At 47.1% G+C, this 20,907-nt stretch overlaps 1 protein-coding gene across 4 annotated transcripts in view; it reads right to left on the reverse strand.

Annotated features, from left to right (window-relative positions):
* The window catches only part of GNMT (glycine N-methyltransferase), a 122,785-nt gene that overhangs the window by 67,440 nt on the left and 34,438 nt on the right, over window positions 1–20,907 (reverse strand). For 3 of the 4 annotated variants that reach the window (XM_089655552.1, XM_089655555.1, XM_089655554.1), the window contains exons 3-5: window positions 20,794–20,907; window positions 7,055–7,197; window positions 6,861–6,979 (exon numbers count right to left, since the gene is read on the reverse strand). In XM_089655552.1, the coding sequence (XP_089511678.1) occupies window positions 6,861–6,979; window positions 7,055–7,197; window positions 20,794–20,907 (376 nt within the window). Of the gene's footprint in view, window positions 1–3,806; window positions 4,154–6,860; window positions 6,980–7,054; window positions 7,198–20,793 lie in introns of those variants that run through there. The other variant, XM_089655553.1, reaches the window with a different exon arrangement.

Consider the following 20,907-nt stretch of genomic DNA (forward strand, 5'->3'; position numbering starts at 1 on the left):
GATGGTTATACTGTGAGGTACTATAAAAAGTATAGTGAATTATTGGCGCCAAATTGAAGATATACATGAATGCTTTGGGAGGAGGGATGGATATGAGGCGAGAATCCCTAAAGGCTCATGTCGTGCTTATCCATAAGGAAGGAAAAGATGCTTCTCAGTGCTCTAGTTATAGACCTATTTCATTACTGAACACAGACACTAAGCTATATACAAAGGTCTTAGCAAATAGGCTGAAAGATTTAATGCTCGAATGGATACATGTGGATCAGGTGGGCTTTGTTCCAGGGAGGGAGGGTAGAGACAACGGGTTGAGATCCCTGTTGCTCATTCAGAAAAGTAGAAAAGGAAAAACTCTGGTGGTGGTGCTTTCAATCGATGCCGAAAAGGCATTTGATAGAGTTGATTGGGGCTTCATGATGGACACTCTGGAAGTCCTGGGGATGGGAGTTAGAATGAGAGAGTGGATAGGAAAGTTGTACAGGTAGCCCTCCGCAGTTATTATGGTTAATGGGGAGAGGTCAGAGACTATTGGGTTGTCAAATGGAACAAGACAGGGCTGTCCATTGTCCCCATTGTTGTATGTTTTGTCATTGGAATCTTTGTTGTCAACAATAAGGAAGAATATAAATGTAAAGGGAATACAGATAGACGCTATAGAACACAAAATAGCTGCCTTTGGGGATGACCTGTTGTTTTATGTGGGAAACCCCAGGATAACACTAGCAAATTTAATGAAGACACTGAAGGAATATGGGGAGTTATCAAACTTAAAAATTAACCCAACAAAAACAGAGATTCTAAATATAAATCTTTCAAAAAGTGAAAAAAAAAAGATACAAAAGGAATTCCCCTTTATATGGAAAGAAAGAGATATGAAGCAGTGAGTTTTACCCCTAGATATTTTATATCAGTATTTGTATAAATTAATTTATATTTCACTGTTAAATGAGATTAAGGAGGAATTAAAAAAATTAGGAGGAAACCCGTCTTGGATAGGACACATAAACCGGATAAAAATGGTAATTGTACCCAAAATACTATATAGATTTCAAATGATCCCAATTAAACTCCCAGAAGTTTTCTTTAAGGCAATAAAAAAATGATAACAAGATATATATGGAGGAATAAGAAACCTAGAACATCATATGAATTGCTAAGTAGAAATAAAGAGAAGGGTGGATTGGGAGTACCAGATTTTAAGAGATATTACAAAGCAGTAATTTCAGCGCGATTATTTAAAAGGGAAAAGCTGGGTTAAAATTGAAAATGAGCTTAGTGGAACTAATTTGAGTAAAATTATATGGGTGCCAACACAATATAGAGGATTAAAAGATAGTACAAGTTTACATACTTTAAATGTTTTAAGAGTTTGGGATAATTTGCACAAATATATGAAGTGGGATTTTAATTCTATATTAATGCCACTAAGGAACACAGAGTTTTTTCCTCCAGGTAGAGAGGAGATCACATGTAAATGGTTTAAGAAGGAGGATGTCCAATTGAGAGCAAAAGTGGTGGAGGGGGAATTGAGATCATTTAAGGATTTGGAAAAAAAAAAGGGATAAATTTTCACAAAGATATATGAATGGCGTTATCACCAATTAAAAGGTTTTGTGGGGAATCTTCCGAAACCCTTAAGATCTAGAAAAGATTGAAATTTGTTTGAGAGGTTGTTGGAATCACGGGGAGATGGGATACACAGTACTGCTAAAATATATAAAATTCTCACTGAATTAGACACAAACACAAAGCCAATGTGTATAGCAAAATGGGAAAGAGACTTGGGGGTTGTGATAGAAGAGGATAAACAGAAGAAAATATATAGATTACCTCACGAAAATATAAGTATGCGAGAGGTGGAAATAAATGATAAGTGTTTGACAAGATGGTACATTACACCGAATGTTGAACATAAGATGAGTGAGGAGAATTCACCTGGGTGTTGGCGGGGGTGTGGAGAGATAGGCTCGGTGTGTCACATATGGTGGGATTGTCCAAAAATTCAAGTATTTTGGAAGATAATAGTTCATTTAATTGGGATGATTACTGAGATTGATATTGGGTTGGATCCAGAGACTTGTCTTTTACATAGTACAGAGCTATCAATGAAAAAATATAAGGAATCGGGTATATGGTACTATCTAAATGCAGCAAAGGGTCTGATACCCACGTTTTGGCGTAAGATAGAGGTGCCGAAGGAAGAAGATTGGGTAGATAGAATGAATCAGATTTGTAAGATGGAGAAACTTTACCATATGCATGAAGACAAGAAGGGGGTATATTATGTGAAATGGAATAAATGGGAAGAATTTGGATTGAAGGGGAAATATAGGAAGCTATAGTGTGTGATGATGTGAATGTTCCTCTTGCTTTAGTAGGGAAGATGTGGGGGAATGCAGAGGGGTAGATTGGGGGGGGAGGGATGGAAGGGGATTAGTTGAGTGGGAGTGGGAAATAGCTAAAGAAAGGGAAATAAGTAATGGTTTTGTAAATTTTATGTGAAGATGATGTATATATGTATTTATTTGAAAAATCAATAAATATTTAAATAAAAAAAAAAAAGAGCAGGTCATCACAGGTGCAGGACCGAAGGAACCCAATATATTCCATGCCTCCTCCAGGGGTTATTTTGAGCTTCTAGACTACATAAGGGAGGAGGGGTGTCTCACATTTTTTTCCATCAAAACCCAAAAAAGTTGTGAAAGCTACACAGATGTGCTCCTGTGCAATCCTAAACTACACATGTGCCCAGACTGTAGGCATCACTTTTTTTTTATCATATTCTTAATAAGTAGTAAACAAGCTTTAATACAAACCCTCACCTACCTCTGTAGCTGCAGGTACTGTAGAATAATGCATCCCCGAAGATCCCTTTCTGTCACTTTCTAACATAGTCAAACACCTGCTGGATGCTTACATTAGAGGGTTGGTAGGCTTTCAGAAGAAATAGTGGGAGAAGAGCTGTCTTTTCAATGCTTGTTATGTGAAATTTGAAGATGAATTTATCTTTCATGCCTGTGGCTACAGAGGCGAGCTAATTTTAGGCACCACCCCTGCATTGCAAGAGTTAACTCTCCTTTTATGTCTAGGGGATACAGGAGTAGGCATTATTACTTACCTTATCCCTTGCTATGTCTAGCTGTCTTCTTCTCCCTGAAGCTCTGGTCTTTGGGAATTCCCTCGATGTCATCACATACAATGTTGGACTCTTGTGCATGGTGGCGGTGTGACTACGCCCATGAGCACCTTAAAGAAGACGCTGTGAGGGGCCATCCATAGCACTGGAGAGACCCTGCAGGGCCCCCCTATGAGGTTGGATTTCTTTCTAATTGCTGGAGTTGAGCTTTAAAGTGCTGTCCATACTGTAATGGCCATAGTCATAGTAATGGGTTAGGAATGAGTCCATTCAAGTTTCCTACTTTAACTGAAGTCCAGATTGAAGGGGGGATGGGTGTCTCTGGCCCTCAATACATTTTGGCTGTTTTTTCTGTTAACCAATAAATGACTTTGGACTCTTATAATTTGGTCTGGGGCACACCTTCCATTGGTACACGTTCGTTTTTTTTTCTGGTAACCTGTTGGGTACCCAAAAGGGGGGGGGGGGGGTAGCCCTCTGTTTGTGGGCAGCCTAACCTGAGCCAGTGAGCTGCTGAAATGCTTTGCTCTTCTCACTACATTGTACAAAACCCCCAATGAAGTCTCAGACCCTCTTGGCTGTTTTTTTCTTCATTGGAATACCCCAATAATATCATTACTGTGACCCTCATTCATAATGCTTTGTCTATCTTCATGACAAGATAACAATATTAACAATATAGAAGTCGATTTAATGAGTACTTTTCAGTAGGAAGCTTCATTGCCATGACATGAACCTCATACATTTCATTATTTAGGAAGGGAGACCCTTAGAAGTTCAAAGGCTTAAAGATGATTTAATGTTTTCGATCCAAATGGTCAGAAGACACCTATCTTCTGTGGTCTTCACGCCGTCCTCTTTGTCACATGTATGAAGTAACATGGATCTGTCTCTTGGCCTGGGGTGAAGGGCAGGAAGTCTCCATACACCATGTGCTCACACTGACCCCCAAATGCCTCGTGCAGAAGGGCAGTAAAGGAATCCAGGCGGTGAGGGTAATAGGACAAGCGGAATTTGCTGTGGAAACAAAAGTTTAGGATAACAACACTGACAAATCCGGGATTTATCAAAGATGCATGAGATACATAATATCCAGTGAAATTGTAATGATGGCGGCACAGGAGAAACCTCCATTGACCCCAGTGTATGTGACTGAAAAATGAAGTAAAAAATACCAGGAAAGGGTAGGGGGTGTACTTTTTAGCTGAAATGGTACCTGTCATTCCTGAAATGCCATGTTTGTCTCTCTCCTTTGATTGTTCCACCCCGGGGTCTTCAGCCTTGTTATTCCTGTGAATTCCCAAAGTGGCCCGCACCTTCAGAAAGTCACTATCTAGACTGACTAGAAAGGTCCAATGTCAGACCAACTGACCTCTGTCTCCCATCACCCCTTCATTGCCTGAAAAAGCAGCCTGTGCTGGCACTTCTGGGAACTACTGAAGACCTCGCTGCAGAGCTGGCTGTGTGTGACTAGGGCGTCCAGAAGGAAGAGACATATGGCCGTGGGCAGCCATCTTCTTCAGTTCAATAAATGAACAAAAAAGCTTCAACTAAGCTGAATAATTGACTAACCTAAATTAGTCAGTTGTGTCCTGCCGGGGTGCAGTGTAGATGGTGGGATCATTGTTACAGACCCAACTGGGACAAGGGCTGTTAGAGGGGACTGCAGGCTAGCCTATTGACCATGGCCTTGACATCTGAGGGGGCTCTATTCTTTGGGAGGTGTGCGCCTTGGGGGGACCTTTGGAGTAGTTTTAGTTCAGATTTGAGTCCATGTCTCCTCAAAACACACAGACTTTGAGACCTGGAGGACTCGGATACAGATTTGGTGTCTCTGTGGCCAAACCAGCATTGACTGCTTAAACTCTTCCATCTGTTACGTGTAATCTGTTTAATAAGATGTTATGTGTTTACTGGTATAATGTGTACCTGTGTTTGCCTATCCTGTCTAGGTGTGAAGTGTCTTCCTCCCATTGTGTAATGTCCACATGGTGTGCCTCCTAGGGGTGAATTCCCATTGTTAATTGAGTCACCTATTGTAGGGCAGCACAGTGGCTAAATGGTTAGCACTTCCGCCTGGCAGTACTTGGGTTGTTGGTTCGAATCCCAGCCACGGCACCACCTGCCTGGAGTTTGCATGTTCTCGCTGTGCCTGCGTGGGTTTCCTCCGGGTACTCCAGTTTCCTCCCACACTCCAAAGACATGCTGGTAGGTTAATTGGCTCCTGTCTAAAATTGGCCCTATATTCTGTGTATGTATGAATGTGAGTTAGGGACCTTAGATTCTACACCCCTTGAGGGTTAGGGACTGATGAGAATGTACAATATATATGTAAAGCACTACGTAAATTGACAGCGCTATAGAAGTACCTGTAATAAATAAATAAAATAAATATTGTTTATGTCTGTCAGCCAGTCCTCCTGGAGAGTTATTTCTGAAGCACTGACACCAATGATAGGAGTTATTACTGCAGCAGAACTGACACCAATGATGGGAGTTATTATTGCACCCACTGACACCAATGATAAGTTATTACTGCAGCACTGACACCAATGATAGGAGTTATTATTACACCAATGATAGGAGTTATTACTGCAGCAACACTGACACCAATGATAAGAGTTATTACTGCAGCAGCACTGACACCAATGATGAGAGTTATTATTACACCAATGATAGGAGTTATTACTGCAGCAACACTGACACCAATGATGGGAGTTATTACCGCAGCACTGACACCGATGATGAGAGTTATTACTGCAGCACTGACACCAATGATAAGAGTTATTACTGCAGCACTGACACCAATGATAGGAGTTATTACTGCAGCACTGACACCAATGATGAGAGTTATTACTGCAGCACTGACACCAATGATAAGAGTTATTACTGCAGCACTGACACCGATGATAAGAGTTATTACTGCAGCACTGACACCAATGATAGGAGTTATTATTACACCAATGATAGGAGTTATTACTGCAGCAGCACTGACACCAATGATGGGAGTTATTATTACACCAATGATAGGAGTTATTACTGCAGCAACACTGACACCAATGATGGGAGTTATTACCGCAGCACTGACACCGATGATGAGAGTTATTACTGCAGCACTGACACCAATGATAAGAGTTATTACTGCAGCACTGACACCAATGATAAGAGTTATTACTGCAGCACTGACACCAATGATGAGAGTTATTACTGCAGCACTGACACCAATGATAAGAGTTATTACTGCAGCACTGACACCGATGATAAGAGTTATTACTGCAGCACTGACACCAATGATGAGAGTTATTACTGCAGCACTGACACCAATGATAGGAGTTATTACTGCAGCAGCACTGACACCAATGATGGGAGTTATTATTGAATTCACTGACACCAGAGGATGTGTGTTTGCCTATATACAGGCATTTGGCTGGTACATCAGGGCATGTTTTCGGCACAGCCATTTGTGGCTGGTTGGACCATCTGACATTTTCAAATTCAACTCAAAAAGGAGCATAAACCCAAACACCAACTCTTACACTAGAAAACTCTGACACCAACACCAAGCCAAAGACTTTTACAATAATTACAGTCCTAATGCGAAGTCCTACAACACATCCAAGATGAAGGCCGGCTCTATGCTTGGTCAGTGCTCCCAAATCTTACACAAGGATCAGCACTTTGCAATGGAAGTTTGGTCCCACAAAGCAATCATGAGAATCAGTACCTGACTTCTGGCTGGGACTCCTCTGAAGCCGGTATCTGGACTGTGTAATCCAGTGTCACCATGTGCGCTTTGTTGTTCACCCACAAGACGGAGGTAGAGATGTCCTGGGTCAAGTCACTCTGTGGAGACATGAAACCACATATCTGTCACCAGAAAGAGTAATACCAGATGAGTCCTGTGGAGGCGCTCCTCACCTTGTAGTAAATGTTCTTCCCCTGAGGAGCACAGCCAGTGTTCAGGATGTAGTCATAGTTTCTATGATCAATAATCAATATTCCTCCCGGTCGGACCATTCGTGCAATGTTGTGAAGCGCCAGGCGCTGGTCACTCTGATCTCCTAATATGAAAAAGTGAATGGTGAGAGTAGATAACTCCACGAATCTGTCATCCCGAGGGTCCTCTGACCCCATCCACCGGCACACAATCCAGCACCACTCAGAAATGAACACAAAGTGTAATACATGGCAGGTGTGGGAGCCTAAAGTTTTATATGTAGTAAGGGAGGGCTATAACCCCCATCAGATTTTTGCTCTTTGTGTCCCATAAGGGAGATTTATTTTCACTTCCTGGTCCAATGTCACCAGAACCAGTGTCCCCATTGGAAGATTTCCCCTCTATTCCTGTTCTGGAGACAACCCGAAATTTGGGATTTTCTTTCACTTTTTGTGATTACAATAAGGACAAATAAGAGACAAATAGAGAGGGGAATCTCTCTGAGAGGGGCGCAGACAGCAATAAAACCTGGCAGGGGGTCTAATCCCTCTCCACTCCATCCAACACTAAACGTTTTGCCTTTAGTTTAACATTTTGTAGAGGAACCAAATTCAGCTCCAACCAGAGTGGAAGATTGAGGTTCCTCAGGGGATATGCTAGATGTGGTGGTGCAAATATATTCTAACTGGGGCCTAAATGTAATTCTGGGGGCCTCACATGTCAGATACATTTATTGGCTTTATGTTGCAGTTTCTATACAAATTCCCTAGATAGGGATTGTTTGAAAGAGAAATAATAATTTGGCCAAAGTGTCCATTGTGACAAAAACCAGCAAAACAGAGGGAAGGCCGACTCTGCAGGTCCAAAGTGTTACTAAACCCCGGACCCTGCATTCACCGTATCCGCTCTCCCCGGACCCCGCATTCACCGTATCCCCTCTCCCCGGACCCCGCATTCACTATATCCGCTCTCCCCAGACCCCGCATTCACTGCATCCGCTCTCCCCGGACCCCGCATTCACTATATCTGCTCTCCCCAGACCCCGCATTCACTATATCTGCTCTCCCCAGACCCCGCATTCACTGTATCCGCTCTCCCCGGACCCCGCATTCACCGTATCCCCTCTCCCCAGACCCCGCATTCACTATATCTGCTCTCCCCAGACCCCGCATTCACCGTATCCCCTCTCCCCGGACCCCGCATTCACTATATCCGCTCTCCCCAGACCCCACATTCACTGCATCCACTCTCCCCGGACCCCGCATTCACCGTATTCGCTCTCTCAACGGGCCCCGCATTCACTGCATCCGCTCTCCCCAGACCCCGCATTCACTGCATCCACTCTCCCCGGACTCCGCATTCACCGTATCCGCTCTCCCCGGACTCCGCATTCACCGTATCCCCTCTCCCCGGACCCTGCATTCACTATATCCGCTCTCCCCAGACCCCACATTCACTGCATCCACTCTCCCCGGACCCCGCATTTACCGTATCCGCTCTCTCAACGGGCCCCGCATTCACTGCATCCGCTCTCCCCAGACCCCGCATTCACTGCATCCACTCTCCCCGGACTCCGCATTCACCGTATCCGCTCTCCCCGGACTCCGCATTCACCGTATCCCCTCTCCCCGGACCCTGCATTCACTATATCCCCTCTCCCCGGGCCCCGCATTCACTATATCCGCTCTCGTCGGACCCCGCATTTCCACTCTCCCCGGACCCCGCATTTACTATATCCGCTCTCCCCGGACCCCGCATTCACTACATCCGCTCTCCCCGGACCCCGCATTCACTATATCCGCTCTCCCCGGACCCCGCATTCACTATATCCCCTCTCCCCGGACCCCGCATTCCCTATATTCACTCTCCCCGAACCCCGCATTCCCTATATCCGCTCTCCCCAGACCCCGCATTCCCCGTATCCACTCTCCCGAACCCCGCATTCACTATATCCGCTCTCCCCAGACCCCGCATTCACCGTATCCACTCTCCCGAACCCTGCATTCACTATATCTGCTCTCTCGGACCCCCCATTCTGTATATCCGCTCTCCCCGGACCCTGCATTCACTATATCCGCTCTCCCCGGACCCCACACTCACTGCATCAGCTCTCCCCGGACCCCGCATTCACTATATCCGCTCTCCCCGGACCCCGCATTCACTATATCCGCTCTCTCGGACCCCCCATTCTGTATATCTGCTCTCCCCGGACCCCGCATTCACTATATCCGCTCTCCCCGGACCCTGCATTCACTATTTCCGCTCTCCCCGGACCTCAAATTCACTATATCAGCTCTCCCTGGACCCTGAATTCACCGTATCCACTCTCCCCGGACCCCGCATTCACTATATCTGCTCTCCCCGGACCCCACATTCACTATACCCGCTCTCCCCGGACCCTGCATTCACTATTTCCGCTCTCCCCGGACCTCAAATTCACTATATCAGCTCTCCCTGGACCCTGAATTCACCGTATCCACTCTCCCCGGACCCCGCATTCACTATATCTGCTCTCCCCGGACCCCACATTCACTATATCCGCTCTCCCTGGACCCTGAATTCACCGTATCCACTCTCCCGAACCCCGCATTCACTATATCTGCTCTCTGACCCCCCATTCTGTATATCCGCTCTCCCTGGACCCTGCATTCACTATATCCGCTCTCCCTGGACCCCACACTCACTGTATCAGCTCTCCCCGGACCCCGCATTCACTATATCTGCTCTCCCCGGACCCCGCATTCACTATATCCGCTCTCTCGGACCCCCCATTCTGTATATCTGCTCTCCCCGGACCCCGCATTCCCTATATCCGCTCTCCCCGGACCCCGCATTCACTATTTCCGCTCTCCCCGGACCTCAAATTCACTATATCCGCTCTCCCTGGACCCTGAATTCACTGTATCCGATCTCCCCGGACCCCGCATTCACTATATCCGCTCTCCCAGGACCCTTCCTTTCCTTCTGTAGAGATCCCACCTGGAAGAGGGCCTCCTCCCAGGCACCACACTCGCCTCCTGCTCTCATATCTTCCACCCGAACTCTCCCCCTACTGAGCAGGCTCAATTACTTTTAAAGGCTGTCTTAACCCCATGCCAAGCCTCCTGCTTAGGGGAAAAGGTCAAAATCCCTCAAGAGTAGCTTAGTAACAGACCAGCTCCTCCTCACCCCCACCCACTGCTTCTAGAATCTTCTCCAAAACTCTAGAACCAGTGGAGGTATCAGGGAACTGACCTGCAGAGGCTCTCGACCCTGACCCAAATTTGACTATGCTGACTATTCCCAGGCTGCTACTCGGCCTAACTAAAAATTAGCCACTAGGTTCCCCTGGCTATCTAGAGGGGCGCTACATAAAGACTCAGGGGTTGATTTACTAAAGGCAAATAGACTGTGCCCCATACAAGGTGCAGTTGCACTCTGCAAGTGCAATTGCTCCAGAGTTTTGTAAATGAGATAAAAATATACTTTGCAAGGAATACCCAATCACGTGCAAGGAAATTTGATAAAAAAATAGCACATTTGCTTGCACGTGATTGGATGATGAAAGTCAGCAGTGCTTCTGCTCATTTATTAAGCTCTGGAGCAACTCCTCTTGCAGAGTGCACAGTCTATTTGCCTTTACAAAATCAACCCCTGCATCTGCCATTGACCTGGATGGGATTAATGTATTCCCAGCAGTGCCAAGCACTGTACTCCATCATCATCATCTTCATCACCACCTCCGCTCACTCTCTTGCAGTTCTGTTCTCTAGTCAGCTATCCCAAGCCTGTTTGCCTAATTAATGACCAGACTGTCTAATTTGTTACCTTCAGCAATGTCCGTGGCCCCGTAGCTTTGCTTAGAGAAGCACCAATCGGACAAAGGATGATGTACCGGTAAGCTGAGACGAGATAAAGACACGTATCTTCAGAACTGCCTGGAAGCCCAGGAATCTTCTACTGCTCTTTGTAAATCCCAACTTCAGTCCCCTTCCCTTTTTACTCTGCTCTGGATTGGTGTAAGGCCAATGTGGGGCCAATATTTAAAAAGGGGTCAAAAATTTTCCCAAGTAATTATAGACCTGTTAGTGTAATTTCTATAGTTGGGAAGTTACTGGAGAGTTTAACTACTTGCCGACCGCAGATAGCCGAATGATGGCTGCACTGCGGCCGGCCAGTTCTGGGTGGACGTCATATGTCGTCCACCCAGAACGCGCTCTCCTGCGCGCTCCCGGGGGCGTGCACCCGGCGATCTCCAAGATCGCTGTGTCCTACGGACACAGCTGATCACGTGACGTGGTAAAAGGCCAATCACAGCAGCCTTTTACCACCTGATCAGCCGCGTCCAATGACACGCTGATCACCGGGAAATGCAAATGTCGGTTCTCAGCTGCACTTTCCTCACGCTGTCAGATCGTGAGGAAAGTACTGCCGAAAACCGGCAGTTGTCAGAGCGGGGATCGGCACCGATCATCAGGGTCACTGATCATCAGTGCCCTAATGATCGGTGCCCAGCAGTGCCACACACAAGTTCCGCTGACCTGTGCCCAGTAGTGCGCCCACCTGTGCCCAGAAGTGCCACCTACCTGTGCCCAGTAGTGCACCCACCTGTGCCACCCAGCAGTGTCACCACCTGTGCCCAGAAGTGCCACCTACCTGTGCCCAGTAGTGCCACCCACCTGTGCCCACCAATGCCACCCACCAGTGCCCATCAGTGCTGCCAGTCAGTGCCCAGCAGTAATGTCAGTCAGTGCCACCTATCAGTGCTGTCTATCAGTACCCATTATCAGTGTCGCCTATCAGTGCCACCAATCAGTGCCGCATATCAGTGCCACCTATCCGTGACACCTCATTAGTGCTGCCTATCAGTGCCGCCTATCCGTGCCACCTCAGTGCTGCCTATCAGTGCCGCCTATCAGTGCCCTTCAGTGGTGCCTATCAGTGCCCATCATTGCCGCCTATCAGTGCCCATCAGTGCTGCCTCATCAACGCACATCAGTGAAGGAGAAAAATTACCTGTTTGAAAAATGTTATAATAGAAACAAAGAAACTTTTTTTTTTTTTCTCAAATTTTTTTGCACTTTTTTTGCTTATAGCACAAAAAGTAAAGCGCCCAGCAGCGATTAAATACCACCAAAAGAGAGCTCTATTTGTGCGAAAAAAATGATACAAATTTCATATGGGTACAATCTTGCATGACCGCGCAATTGTCAATCAAAGTGCGGCAGCACTGAAAGCTGAAAATTGGCCTGGTAAATAAGGGGGTATAAGTGCCCGGTAGGCAAGTGGTTAATAAAAGATCACATAGATGAGTTCTTGCTGGCAAAAAAATATTTGGATGGATTCATGAAAGACAGAAGTTGTCAAACAAAACTGATTTCTTTTTACGAGGAGGTGAGCAAAACCTTGGACAGAGGAGTGGCGGTGGACATGGTATACTTGGACAGAGGAGTGGCGGTGGACATGGTAGACTTGGACAGAGGGGTGGGGGTGGACGCGGTATACTTGGACAGAGGGGTGGGGGTGGACGTGGTATACTTGGACAGAGGAGTGGCGGTGGACATGGTATACTTGGACAGAGGAGTGGCGGTGGACATGGTATACTTGGACAGAGGAGTGGCGGTGGACATGGTATACTTGGACAGAGGAGTGGCGGTGGACATGGTATACTTGGACAGAGGAGTGGCGGTGGACATGGTATACTTGGACAGAGGAGTGGCGGTGGACATGGTATACTTGGACAGAGGGGTGGCGGTGGAAATGGTAGACTTGAACAGAGGAGTGGCGGTGGACATGGTATACTTGGACAGAGGGGTGGCGGTGGAAATGGTAGACTTGGACAGAGGGGTGGCGGTGGACATGGTATACTTGGACAGAGGGGTGGCGGTGGACGTGGTATACTTGGACAGAGGGGTGGCAGTGGGCGTGGTATACTTGGACAGAGGGGTGGGGGTGGACGCGGTATACTTGGACAGAGGGGTGGGGGTGGACGTGGTATACTTGGACAGAGGGGTGGCGGTGGACGTGGTATACTTGGACAGAGGGGTGGCGGTGGACGTGGTATACTTGGACAGAGGGGAGGCGGTGGATGTGTTATACTTGCACAGAGCGGTGGTGGTGGACGTGGTATACTTGGACAGAGGGGTGGTGGTGGACGTGGTATACTTGGACAGAGGGGTGGAGGTGGACGTGGTATACTTGGACAAAGGGGTGGTGGTGGACGTGGTATACTTGGACAGAGGGGTGGTGGTGGACGTGGTATACTTGGACAGAAGGGTGGCTGTGGGAGTGGTATACTTGGACAGAGGGGTGGAGGTGGACGTGGTATACTTCGAGAGAGGGCTGGCTGAGGACGTGGTATACTTGGACAGAGGGGTGGCTGTGGACATGGTAGACTTGGACAGAAGGGTGGCTGTGGGCATGGTAGACTTGGACAGAAGGGTGGCTGTGGGCATGGTATATTTGGACAGAGGAGTGCCTGCGGAAGTTGTATATTTGGACAGAAGGGTGGCTGTGGACTTGGCTGTGACGAACGCAGTGCCCGACCCTTGCCCTTCTCACCAAATCATGACAAAGGACCAGCCAATCTCACACCGGGCTGTCACTTGCATAACAATGCCATTCTCAGCTGCACCCTACACAAAGATTTTCCAGCTCGCAGGACCACAATCTATGTGCCAGCAGCCTGAGAGTGATTCACTGGGTTAGGTTAATTACGCAATTAACCCTTCAAACTCCAAACTGCTGCCAGATAGCTTTGGGCCTATCGACCCTTCACAATGTTACAAGAACAAATGTTGAATTTTCTGAGACACATATAATACTTCTTTAGTGTCTATAGGCAATTTTGCAAATGAAAGAGCCGGTGAGATAAAAAATAAAATGTGATTTTACTTTATCACACAATGGCTTAAAATAACAATGTAAAGCGTATCCTGAACAGTTCCATGTGGATGAAACCAGAAATATCAGTTTAGATGTGTCACCCTTATGTCCATTGTCTCATGTCCTTCTTCCATGTTCAGTTTGTCCTTCAGGGTCTTTGGGAAGAAGCCGGAAGTAGACGGAAGTGACTATTTCTTGTCTTACAGCACCTGTTCCAGCTTCTCAGAATGTTCTTATGCGTGTCTGAGTGGACAGACGTGTGTGTGTGACGCTTCAGTGTGTATGAGTGTGTCTGTTCGACTGTCCCTTTAAGACGCCTTATTATGAAGCAAGTAAGCGTCATAATTCGTGATCTTAGAACCTTGTATGGCAAACAATACTGCTTAGCAGAGCAATTTCATTGAAGGGAGGGGACGCTACATATATGGTCTTTTGATTGACAGGCACATATGTAGTGAACATAAATTGCATCAGCCTGCTCATATTTAAATGAGAATATAAATTAAGAATGTATCTTTACCACATCTCACCAATGTTGTATAACCACAAATCTACGTATGTAACAATATTACCAACTTATAAATCAAACTAAATACACACAGTTACTATTAGAATACATGATGTCATACTTATACTATTTTGGTTGCTCCATGACATTCTACACTAGAGTCTTCTAACCAGCTATGCCCTATTATATTCTATATTGCGAGTATTCTACTCAGCTCTCAGCTGGTGAGCTAGCTAACTCCTATCTCAGCTTTACTGAAGAAATTAACACTATCACTGGCTCAAGGCGACCATTCACACATTTTTAATATTAATTATGATTAACCACTTGCCGCCCTGCCACTGTAGAAATACGGCGGCAGGGCGGCACTGGCAGGCAAAACCACGTTTTAAAACGTGTTTTGTAAACAGATAGGGGGCGCGCGAGGCGTGCCGCCGCCCTATCTGTCCCGCTGATCACCGCCGCGGATGTCAGTCGCCGGGTCACAGCCGGTCCTTAGCGGCTGTTTCCCCGCGATTGGCAGTAAACAGTGACAGAGAGCACAGCTGCAGTAGCTGTGCTGTCTGTCACTTCCTTGTCAGCTCGAGGACGAGCTGATCGAGACAGAAGAGTTTCTCTCTCTCTCTCGATCAGCGGTGTCCAGTGCAGTACACACCCCCGCCCCCTAGTAAAACACTCCCCTCACTCCTATAACCCTTCCCTGCAAAATAAAGTTAACCCCTTCCTCCCCAGTGCCATTAGTACAGTGTCAGTGTTTTTCTTTTTGCACTGATCACTGTATTAGTGTTTTTGGGGATGTCAGTGACCCCAAGTCAGTACCCCCCAATGTCAGAATGTCCGCCGCAGTCCCGCCATAAGTCGCTGGTCGCTGCCATAAGTCACTGATCGCCGCCATAATTCACTGATCGCCGCCATTATAACTATAAAAAAAACCCTAAAAATCCCAGTATCTTTCCCGCCATTTGTAAACGCTATAACTTTCACGTAAACCAATTAATTTACACGTATTTTTTTTTTTTTTTTTTTTTTAGCAAAGACATGTCGCAGAATGCATTTTGGCAGAAATTTATGACTAAAATTTGATTTTTGCCTTTTTTTTGTACTGGACATGTTTTATAGCAAAAAGTCCAAAATATTGTTTTTCTTTCCTCAAAACTGTCAGCCTTTTTTTTTATAGCGCAAAAAACAAAAACCGCACAGGCGATCAAATACCCCCAAAAGAAAGCTCAATTTGTGGGAAAAAAAAGGATGTAAATTTAATTTATGTACCGTATTGCATGACCGCGCAATTGTCTGTTAAACTAGCACAGTGCTGTATAGCAGAAAAATGGCGTAAATTGCAGTATCTCTCCCATAGTTTGTAGACGCTATAACTTCACACAAAGCAATCAATATACACTTATTGGGATTTTTTTTACCAAAAACATAGAGCAGAATACATTTTGGCCTAAATTTATAACCAACTTTGAGTTTACTATATATTTTTTATAGCTGAAAGTAAAAAATATTGTTTTTCTTCAAAATTTGTGGCTTTTTTTTGTTTATAGCGTGAAAAATAAAACGCGCACAGATGATCAAATACCACCGAAAGAAAGATTTGTGTGAAAAAAAGGACGTAAATTTCGTTTGGGCGCAGCTTTGCATGACCGTGCAATTATCAGTTGAATTAGTGCAGCGCTGAGTAGCAAAAAGAGGCGTGGTCATTAAGGGGGGTAAATCCTCTGGAGGTCAAGTGGTTAATCATAAAAAACAAATATTTTGCAAGCTTGTCATCAATAGAATATAAGTGCCGAATTATGAATTTAAAAAAATTTATATTTATCAACAAATGTGAACAATAAACACAGATGTAACACACAGTCACCACAGACAGGGATATTCAGAGGATTATATATACAGGAACACTCTTCCAGGGACAGGGATATCAGAGGATTATATATACAGGAACACTCTTCCAGGGACGGGGATATCAGAGGATTATATATACAGGAACACTCTTCCAGGGACAGGGATATCAGAGGATTATTACATACAGGAGCACGCTTCCACGGACAGGGATATCAGAGGATTATATATACAGGAACACTCTTCCAGGGACGGGGATATCAGAGGATTATATATACAGGAACACACTTCCAGGGACAGGGATATCAGAGGATTATATATACAGGAACACTCTTCCAGGGACGGGGATATCAGAGGATTATATATACAGGAGCACTCTTCCAGGGAGAGGATTTTTTAGTTTGCAGTAAAAGCTTTAGAAACAGTTTCAACACTTTTCAAAATCGGCTTTATTACTAAAAAGGTCAAAATGGTGCAATTGAGATTTTTACAGAAATGGATGTTACAAAGACGTAAAGAGAACAATAATGTAAGAGAGAAATAAAAGAAAGGAGTTAAGAAGGCAGAATACTTGCAATGTCCTTGAATTTAGCCAAGTCCAATTGTCCGAACAAAAAAGGTTGCCTTGGCTCTGAAGTCCATTAAGATGTTCCTTGGTTGATGTTAAACGAGAGCTCCATACTAGATCCAGTCATTCCCTTTTCGGGGGGGGGGGGGGGGGGGGTCACCCAAGAACAAATGACCAATCATCCAATTTAGGAAATGGGTGCTAGGTGGTCACCAAATTTATGACCAAGTCCCAACTACAGTTTCATACTAATATTAATAACTTCCAGTATGTACAGGTGGGATTTTAGCAACTGGCAGATTATTATTCAGAATTATATTTCAAACCCAGGGATACCAAACACAGCATACCCTTGACACCCAGGAGGAAAGGGATTGCTTTCTCCCCTTTCCTATGTGCTAACATAGTCATGTATGATCTTGATTTGTTCGGTATGATATTCCTCATTCAAATATATACCTAATATTAATGTGCCCTGTTCATGTTGAATGCTATGAATTGTATGTGGAAATGTTACATGTGGAATAGACGTTTTGTGGCACTCTCTGCATTCCTAGAGCTCGAATGGCCCTATAGGTCATGTGCAACTGCTTGACTGAGTTATTATTATTTTATAATAGAGGAAAGTGTTTTCCATAGTTCCTAGAAACAGACATACTGTCAAGAATAATTAGCTGTTTACAGTCCTGGACAGGTCTGGAGGCTGCGAATATTGTGTTTTAATTGAGAAAAGAGGCTCTTTTGAACTTTGTTAAAAGTTACAGCAACAAATTCCAATTTTCAGGAGGGAGGAGGGGAGGAAGATCATTGCTCATGACAAACAAAAAAATGTCTGCCACATACAGGTTCCATGTCTCTATTGCGCACAATCGTTACAGCGAATTGGATTTTGCAAAAGCGTTTGACACAGTTTCCCACACACGGCAGCATTCCAGAGACCTTTTTTTCTTTGTGGCCAGAAGACTACTGTAGGTGGAACATGCAATTTAATTAGGGGTGGGTCATTCATTTAATATGGACATGGTTCTACATAAAGCATATATACTGTATATACACTCACTGGCCACTTTATTATTTTCCCAATCTTCTATTGTCCAATTTTGGTGAACCTGTGTGAATTGCAGCCTCCTTTTCCTGTTCTTAGCTGACAGGAGTGGCACCCGGTGTGGTCTTCTGCTGCTGTAGCCCATCTGCTTCAAGATTGGACATGTTGTGAGTTCAGAGATGGTATTCTGTATACCTTGGTTGTAACAAGTGGTTATTGGAGTTACTGTTGCCTTTCTATCATCTGCCCATTCTCCTCTGACCTTAACAAGGCATTTTCCTCCACACAACTGTCGAGTACTGGATATTTTCTCTTTTTTGGACCATTCTCTGTAAACCCTAGAGATGGTTGTGCAGGAAAATCCCAGTAGATCAGCAGTTTTTTAAATACTCTGACCAGCCAGTCTGGCACCAACAACCATGCCATGTTCAAAGTCACTTAAATCCCCGCTGTGGTAGGTGGAGGGATCTGTGTCCACGCTGTGTTAGGTGGAGGGATCTGTGTCCCCGGTGTGGTAGGTGGGGGGGATCTGTGTCCCCACTGTGGTAGGTGGAGAGATCTGTGTCCCTGCTGTGGTAGGTGGGGGATCTGTGTCCCCACTGTGGTAGGTGGGGGGGGATCTGTGTCCCCGCTGTGGTAGGTATAGGGGATCTTTGTCCCCGGTGTGGTAGGTGGGGGGGGGAACTGTGTCCCCACTGTGGTAGGTGGGGGGGGGGATCTGTGTCCCCACTGTGGTAGGTGGGGGGGGGGAATCTGTGTCCCCACTGTGGTAGGTGGGGGGGGGAATCTGTGTCCCCACTGTGGTAGGTGGGGGGGAATCTGTGTCCCCACTGTGGTAGGTGGGGGGGAATCTGTGTCCCCACTGTGGTAGGTGGGGGGGAATCTGTGTCCCCACTGTGGTAGGTGGGGGGGGATCTGTGTCCCGCTGTGGTAGGTGGGGGGGGATCCATGTCCCGCTGTGGTAGGTGGGGGGATCCGTGTCCCCGCTGTGGTAGGTGGGGGGATCCGTGTCCACGCTGTGTTAGGTGGGGGGATCTGTGTCCCCGGTGTGGTAGGTCGAGGGATCTGTGTCCCCGCTGTGGTAGGTGTGGGGATCTTTATCCCCGGTGTGGTAGGTGGGGGAATCTGTGTCCCCGCTGTGGTAGGTGTGGGGATCTTTGTCCCCGGTGTGGTAGGTCGAGGGATCTGTGTCCCCGCTGTGGTAGGTGTGGGGATCTTTGTCCCCGGTGTGGTAGGGTGGTAGGTGGGGGGGATCTGTGTTCCCGCTGTGGTAGGTGTGGGGATCTTTGTCCCCGGTGTGGTAGGTGGAGGGATCTGTGTCCCCGCTGTGGTAGGTGTGGGGATCTTTGTCCCCGGTGTGGTAGGTGGAGGGATCTGTGTCCCCGGTGTGGGGATCTTTGTCCCCGGTGTGGTAGGTGGGAGGATCTGTGTCCCCGCTGTGGTAGGTGTGGGGATCTTTGTCCCCGGTGTGGTAGGTGGAGGGATCTGTGTCCCCGGTGTGGTAGGTGTGGGGATCTTTGTCCCCGGTGTGGTAGGTGGAGGGATCTGTGTCCCCGGTGTGGTAGGTGGGGGGGGAATCTGTGTCCCGCTGTGGTAGGTGGGGGGATCTGTGTCCCACTGTGGTAGGTGGGGGGGATCTGTGTCCCGCTGTGGTAGGTCAAGGGATCTGTGTCTCCGCTGTGGTAGGTGGGGGGATCCGTGTCCCCGCTGTGGTAGGTGGGGGGATCCTTGTCCCTGCTGTGGTAGGTGGAGGGATCCGTGTCCACGCTGTGTTAGGTGGGGGGATCTGTGTCCCCGGTGTGGTAGGTCGAGGGATCTGTGTCCCCGCTGTGGTAGGTGGGGGGATCTGTGTCCCCGCTGTGGTAAGTGGGGGGATCTGTGTCCCCACTGTGGTAGGTGGGGGGATCTGTGTCCCCAGAGTGGTAGGTGGAGGGATCTGTGTCCCCGCTGTGGTATGTGGGGGGGGAATCTGCGTCCCCGCTGTGGTAGGTGGGGGGGGATATGTGTCCCCTGTGTGGTAGGTGGGGGGGGATATGTGTCCTCGGTGTGGTAGGTGGGGGGATCCTTGTCCCCGCTGTGGTAGGTGGGGGGATCTGTGTCCCCGCTGTGGTAGGTCGGGGGATCTGTGTCCCCGCTGTGGTACGTGGGGGGGATTTGTGTCCCCGCTGTGGTAGGTGGGGGGATCTGTGTCCCTGCTGTGGTAAGTGGGGGATCTGTGTCCCCGCTGTGGTAGGTGGGGAGATCTGTGTCTCCGCTGTGGTAGGTAGGGGGATCTGTGTCCCCGGTGTGGTAGATGGAGGGATCTGTGTTCCCGCTGTGGTAGGTGGAGGGATCTGTGTCCCCGCTGTGGTAGGTGGGGGGATCTGTGTCCCCGCTGTGGTAGGTGGGGGGATCTGTGTCCCCGCTGTGGTATGTGGGGGGATCTGTGTCCCTACTGTGGTAGGTGGGGGGGGAATCTGTGTCCCCGCTGTGGTAGGTGGGGAGATCTGTGTCTCCACTGTGGTAGGTAGGGGGATCTGTGTCCCCGGTGTGGTAGGTGGGGGGATCTGTGTCCCCGCTGTGGTAGGTGGAGGGATCTGTGTCCCCGCTGTGGTAGGTGGGGGATCTGTGTCCCCGCTGTGAGTCGCACATCTGTGCTTATTCTGGTTGCTGTAAAGCCTCCTCGTGGAGGAGCCCCATATAGAACTTCCTGATTGGCTGCAGTTTTGTAACTTCTGAATGGTTGCAATGATGGAATTCACATCCTGGACGTCTGATTGGCTGCTGACAATATTCAGATCTGAGGAGCTGCAGGATTTGTATTACTATCCAGGACTGCTGTGATGCATGAAAACCAGATTAGAGGCAATATAGAGAGGACAGTCTGCATTGGTGGTGTGCACACTATTACCTTTGAAGTCTGGAAGATGAGCAAATGAGTTTCCCAGACAAATAACCGCATCGAATCCGGTTCCCGGAGGAGAGATATCCCGCTCCAAAGTCAGCCAATTTCCCTCCTCAATCA

This window comes from Staurois parvus, unplaced genomic scaffold (genome assembly GCF_062004578.1).
Source record: "Staurois parvus isolate SC_StPar_1 unplaced genomic scaffold, SC_StPar_1.0 ptg000848l, whole genome shotgun sequence".
Taxonomy (NCBI): domain Eukaryota; kingdom Metazoa; phylum Chordata; class Amphibia; order Anura; family Ranidae; genus Staurois; species Staurois parvus.